The 6,735-nt window shown below is 31.4% G+C and overlaps 1 protein-coding gene across 1 annotated transcript; it reads left to right on the plus strand.

The window, feature by feature from the left end:
- The first annotated feature begins 2,506 nt into the window (after positions 1–2,506).
- LOC109221715 (uncharacterized protein At4g15970-like) lies at positions 2,507–6,036 on the plus strand. The gene is made up of 3 exons (XM_019386174.1): positions 2,507–2,836; positions 4,394–4,747; positions 5,300–6,036. Exons 1-3 carry the CDS (start codon positions 2,573–2,575, stop codon positions 5,783–5,785), a joined length of 1,104 nt encoding a protein of 367 aa, XP_019241719.1. The 5' UTR covers positions 2,507–2,572; the 3' UTR covers positions 5,786–6,036.
- Positions 6,037–6,735: the final 699 nt, after the last annotated feature.

The following is a 6,735-nucleotide window of genomic DNA, read 5'->3' on the forward strand; positions in this document are numbered from 1 at the left end:
ATAGCAATAGAAAATGTATCTACAATCCGTAATATAGCAAATGGTATCTATAGATAGCTAATAACCACTAAAAGATAGTGATTTATGAAAATTTCTCTTGTTTTAATGAATGGGGAGATGGGTATTGGACTGGATTAGGTTTGGTAGTAATTGGGCCTGGCAGTGGGTTAGGGTGAGTGTTAAGGCATTTGGGCCAAGAAAAATTGGCGGAGTCCGAATTAGATCCACAATAACCTTTCCCCTCTTTCTTTCTTTGTTTCTTTTCCTCTTTTTTTTTATTAAAAATCCTAACCTAAAATCAATTTCAAAATTAAACCATAATTTAACTAACTAAAACTAATTAAAGGAAGTTATTAAAAACTAAAAACCAAAAAATACAAACTTGATCCTTGTATTTTGTGATTTTTCATTTAATAATGCAACTAATAAATATAATTAAATCCTAAAAAATGCAAATAAAATCTAAAATGCTATGCGAAGAAAACTTGGACATTTTTTTATGATTTTCTTTGATTTACGATATTCTTAACATGCATAACAATGCGAATAAATGCAAAACAAAAAAGAAGAACTTCTAAAATTTATAAAAACGATTAAAAATTATTTTTGGATTATTTTTAGGACTAATTTCCCATGTAAGGCAAAAATTAGGTGCTTGCACTAACAAAATATCAATTGCATGCAAGCCAGAATCTACACAATCTCGATGAATATAGACTAAAAAGATGTTACCAGCCTTCTTCTAGAACCCGAGGAAGTAAGGTCTTGAGAGCACACAAACCCTAAAAAATGATTGAACCCACGAAATAATCTTTGAGCAATCGAAAATTCCCACTGGAATGAGTTGTCCGAAGTCAGAACTGAAGACATCCCCAATTTTTATCGGCTAAAATCGAAGGTCGGCAGGTCCGCTGTGGATACCGAACAAGTACCAAAACTGACAGAGTTTTTGAGGAAGAATACCATCGGAGTAAAGCTCACAACGAGAGAAAACGAGATTGCCGCTCTAATACCATGTTAATTTGAAATTTGTGCGAGCTATGGTGGATTAAAGAGAAAGAAAACCCTAGAAGAAAGAGAGGAGAAGAGAGAGACGAATGAGAGAATGAGTCAGTTAGATCTGTTTTGACCAATCTGTCTTATTATTTACAAATGTGGTCCTCTATATACATGTACAAATGTGAACCAATTGAACTGAAAATAAGAAAAGATATGTACAGACTAGCTAAAAATACAAAGAATCCGGGCTGCGTCTCATAATGGGCATGCTGCTTTCCTTTATCAAATTGGGCCGGAGACACATCTGGGTTAACATAAAATCAGTATTTCTCTATTTTCAGGCAATACTTTAATGGACTAATACTTTAGGAGATGAAAATTTCGCAATTCCTACTAAAACTAGAAAGTATTTCTTGGCAGAATAATGGTAACGTATACCTTATAATTAACCATAATTATGACATTACTTGGCTAAATGATTTTGAACCTTTAATATTTAAATAGAACAAATGTCACAAATTTAAATAAAAACTTGAAAAATGGATTCATTGAACCACTTTATTCTATGACCATGACCGTGTCTGAGCTGTTGTAAATGCTCCATTTTTCCTAACAATAATAATGATAATTACAAAAATAATAAAACCAATCAGCTGCAAAATGGTGTCTATTTCTAGTAAAAGATTTGGTAACACATCTTAAATACAAATGAATAGGTGAAACGTGTCTTACAAACCCTCTTTTATACAATTTTTATCTGTACCTGTTTATTTTTTATATTTGGAAAAATTAAAAGTCAACAGCGACATATACTCCCCAGACGAAATACTACTAAATTCAGAGCTTTAATTCCCACTTAATAGTTATATCGGATCAATATGAACTATAGAAAGAGGACAAAATGTATAATACTTTTGTTATTTTGTATCGGAGAAAGATCAAATTTATCATCTGCGTACGAGTTTCAACTATATATATTTTACCGTTATATATTCTATGTTATACTTTTCGCTCTTCAGCCGTACAAATATATTTATCGTTAGCAACTTGTCTTGTATTTGTTTTTATGTAATACTAACAGAGCTTCGACATATTTTGATAAAGCGAATTCCAATCCACGGATCAAAATATTGTGGAGGAGCTTTCAATCGGTTAAAATCTTGTTAAAGCGAATTCCGATCCACGGATCAAAATATTTTGAAAAAATCCAATTTTAAAGTTTCACTCTAATATAGTATGGTTAAAAATTGTTTGGGAAGTTGGTTTGATGCATGTGTTTTGTAGATAGTGATTTCTTTTCATTTGTCTGAGCATGAGTAGAGTTAATCGTGACCTGCTTGTGAAAGAGATACTATATATATAGAGAATTGGACGAGATGCACGCAAAATGTCCAATGGCACCATAAAGAAAAAAAGGAAAGGAAAGGATGACTAAGCTTAATTATTTACTCATAAAGAGAATAAGTGAGAGTTGACTTGGACATGTTAGCAAGTAAGGGAAGACACATCCAAGTTTATTTAAATGAGAGAATTAAGGGGAATAGTATAGCCAAGAATTAAACATTCATAAAAAATGGGAGATTTAGAAGGAGGAAGCAACAAAAATTTAGGCGATGGCCCCCAATACCAACAATTTTCTTCACGTAATGTTGTCAAAATACTTGTATTATTCTCGGCAGTTGCTCTTTCAATTCTCCTTCTTTATCACTCTTCTTCTTATCCTCTTCAATTCTTTACCAACTCCTCCTACAAGCCTGGAAACACAACTCCGTCATCCATTGCTGGAAATTTACTTGATACTGCCAATGTTTCTGCACAAAGAACCCAGCCTTTAACAGTAAGTTTCATTAATTCTTTCCCATGCACGTACGAGTTTGTTCTTCTTTTGAGTTTAACTTCTATACATTAATTAGTAATGTAAAAAAAAAAATTAACGTTATCTAAAAGATAATTTTAAATACCGATCTATACACTAGTAAGATGGAAATTAGTAAGGCATGTCTTACATGTTATAACAACATAAAATATAGTGATATATAGCATGAAAAAATTGTACACCGTCCGCCTGTATAAATTAATCCTTCTTTTATTTAATTTTAATTTTCCATTCTTCACCAGAATCTTTTTCATATTAAGAAAAAAGTTTGTGGGAAAAGATGTTTTTGGATACTTAGTTGCAGTTTCTCCTAATTTTCTCTTTTTTGGAGATTTTTGAGTGTTTTGTAAGTGAATGAAGAATTAATATTTTTCAATTGAAGAACAATCTCAAACACTTCTGCAGTGACAAAACCTCTTCTGAAAAAAAAAAAAAAAAAAGTAAAACTTGTTGAATAAAACTCATACAATCATGAGGTCCAACAAAAGATTCAGAAACTTTCAAAGATCAAACAAGCAACAGATAAGTTGAACCCAGGTTAATTATAACCGGAGCAGTCTTAACCTTCAATTGTCATCCTTAAATTCTTTACTATTTACTGATTATTCACTCTTTATATATCTACTTCTATGGTTGACAATGTCCTACATTTAGAAAAATATTTATCATGAATTCCGATTCATTTTATTATTTCATATATATTATTGGGTATAATTGAATGTAATCTGACGAAATCAGACGTTTCGAAAATTAAAGTGAGACTTTTTAGGCAAATTGTTTTTTTTTGTTTCAAGTATAAATGTCACATCTGTTAAATCTGCCAAATACTATTCTACTCTTCAACGAGTCACAAAAGATGTCTTCTAAGAATGATAATCTTTCACGCTTTCTCTAAGAAGAATAATATATGTAGGAAATTAGACTTTTCAATGTGATCTAAGTTGCTAATATTCAAGATGCTCCCTATATAATTAAGGCACCAAAGTAATTAATTATGCATAAGGTTTGACAATAAATTAGGGGAAAGAAAAACGTAAGCTCTAGTAGAATTTCATCTAGAGGATATTTCATAATTGACTTTCTCAAATATATGCAAAAGATTAACAAATAAATAAATAAATAACTAAATAAAGCATTCTCTCTGTCTAGCTGTTTATTAAATACTAACTCTACACCCAAACTTTTAATTTAAGAGGAATTAGTTCCTTTCTTTCTTAACGGCATAAAAAGTAAAAACCAACCAGCTGCTCTCTTGTGTACCGTAATTCTATTCCTATAGAGTCAAAAATACTAACTATAACTCAGTCCGGAAAATTTTAACCAAACAATAAGATAGAAGTAAAAAATAATTTATATATATATAAATGATAGTAATAATAAATAAATGAAAAAATTAGAAGTTCTATGATAAGTCTAGAACCTATCAATTTGACGTATTGATTAAACTATGAGAAAAATAATTTATATATATAAATGATGTAGTAATAACAAATTTATGTACATTTTGAGGACACGAAGAAGTTAGAGGAAGTGTTAGAAAAAGCAGCGATGGAAGACAAAACAGTGATAATAACAACGTTAAATGCAGCATGGACAGCTCCAAACTCCATATTTGATGTTTTCTTGGAAAGCTTTACTATTGGGAACCAAACGAAACCTTTGTTGAAACATGTTTTAGTTGTAGCTTTGGATCAAACTGCGTATTCTCGTTGCTTGGAAAAACACTACCTTCACTGCTATGCTCTGACTACAGAAGGCGTTGATTTCTCCGGTGAGGCGTATTTTTTGAGCGATGATTATTTGAAGATGATTTGGAGAAGGATTGATTTTCTGCGTACTGTTCTCCAGACGGGATATAACTTTATTTTCACGGTACTCATCCTTCACTCTATATTTGGTATAATGGGAGTCATGTTCCATAAAATAAATTCCGTTTATTTAATGTTTGATTTGTGGGTGGAAAATATTTTGTATAATATATAATAAAAATGTTAGCAAATCGGTTTGTGTTATAATAAAATATTTAGGTATGAAAGAGAGATAGTTGATAATAATGTCATGATATTAAGAAGTTTCTAAGGAAAATGACTCTCGTCCATCGGTAAGGGAAGTTATTTTCTCTCTTGTGTGATGGAAAATATTTCGCTTGAAAACTTTTTTTGTTAATCAAACAACATAACGTAGTTTCCTTATTATGAAAAATATTTTACTGGAAAATGATTTTTGTCGTACCAAATACACCCAAAATACTTCTCCATCCATTTTCTCATTTTCAGTGTGCATTAGAATATTTGAAAAAAATTCATGATATATATCCTCATTCTTAGAATGTGATTTTCAAAGTGGTGTCTAGTAATCACTATTTCATCCCTTATATTTCTAGCTATATATTGTAATTTTATTTTTTTTTCCATGTGTCTTCAGGATGCTGATATATTGTGGTTTCGACAACCATTTGCACATTTTTATCCTGACACTGATTTCCAAATAGCTTGCGACCATTATTGGTATGATTCTTTTGATTTGGACAACTCACCGAATGGAGGTTTCAATTTTGTGAAATCAAATAATCGTAGCATCCAATTTTACAAGTTTTGGTATGATGCAAGAGAGGCTCATCCAGGAAAAATGGATCAAGATGTACTCAACATGATAAAACACGACCCTTTTGTTAAAGAAATTGGATTGAAAATAAGGTTTTTGGACACTGCTCTTTTTGGGGGATTTTGTGAGCCTAGTAAAGATCTCAATTTTGTTTGCACAATGCATGCAAATTGTTGTATAGGACTTGAAAATAAAATACATGACCTAACTATGGCCATTGATGATTGGAAAAAGTTTATGGCTTTACCTGCTGATGAAAGGATGTCAAAGCCACAAATTTGGACTGTTCCAAGAATCTGTGGTTAAAAGTTTGATAAATTACAAGATTTTCTTCTATTTATGGTCCATGCAGGTGTAAAATCCTTCATGTTCTCTGTATTTTGTTTTTCCTTTTATTAATTAATTCCTTTTTAGTATCCTTCGGAGGGAGATGAAGGATTTGAATATTACGGGTCCGGATTTAGTATTTTACGAAACCTCATTTAATTTACTGGGTTCGAACTCTATTATTTAGTGAACTGTTTATTACATATACAGCTTTAAGCAAAGAGCATTATAAGTCCTTAATCATATGCGGTTGGATTGTAATCCATTTTGTCATATATATTTGAATGATGGAGTTAATTCATCTGAGATGGACTATCGTTATCATTGTACCAATTAAAAATTGTACAGTAACTCCAGAATACTACTAGAATTTTAATTATTTATTTTCCACTAATAGAACAAGTGAATACGGTACATGTTTGTAAATACTCCATTGCATACAAAAATTTTGAAGCAATAAGGTTTTCTTTTTTTTTTTTTTTGCAGGCCGAGTCCTTTTTGAAAGATTGTATATATTAGGTGTCACACCCCTTCTTCCCACCTATCCCCGAAATATATGTATGTATGGGTTAAAGAGTTTTTCCAATTAAAGTGACAAAAACTTGAGTAGGGATTATTTTATTGTTCAGAGTCGCCACTTGGAATTGATTTTTTCGGTGTTCCAAGTCACCATTTATTTGAATCCCTAGTCAAAGGAAGGTTTGACTCTATTTTTATCGGTCCGCGAAAACAAAGTTCGGATAAGGAATTCTGTTGACCGGGGAGAAGGTATAAGGCATTCCCCGAGTCCCGTGGTTCTAGCACGGTCGCTTTATTGACTTAAACTTGGCTTGAATTAATTTTGGACAAACTGTGATTTATATTATTTTCATGTTGTACCTATCCGCTTTTATCTCTTGATTATTAGAGAAATCAAAGAATGTTTTTGA

The sequence above is a fragment of the Nicotiana attenuata genome, unplaced genomic scaffold (genome assembly GCF_001879085.1).
Source record: "Nicotiana attenuata strain UT unplaced genomic scaffold, NIATTr2, whole genome shotgun sequence".
Classification (NCBI taxonomy): Eukaryota; Viridiplantae; Streptophyta; class Magnoliopsida; order Solanales; family Solanaceae; genus Nicotiana; species Nicotiana attenuata.

What these genes read in the sequence shown, in the direction of transcription:
- LOC109221715 (XM_019386174.1), top strand. Translation starts at nt 2,573, where the DNA reads ATGGGAGATTTAGAAGGAGGAAGCAACAAAAATTTAGGCGATGGCCCC. An exon ending in AAAGAACCCAGCCTTTAACA is followed by an intron (nt 2,837 to 4,393) that starts GTAAGTTTCATT and finishes GAGGACACGAAG; the next exon opens with AAGTTAGAGGAAGTGTTAGA. An exon ending in GATATAACTTTATTTTCACG is followed by an intron (nt 4,748 to 5,299) that starts GTACTCATCCTT and finishes ATGTGTCTTCAG; the next exon opens with GATGCTGATATATTGTGGTT.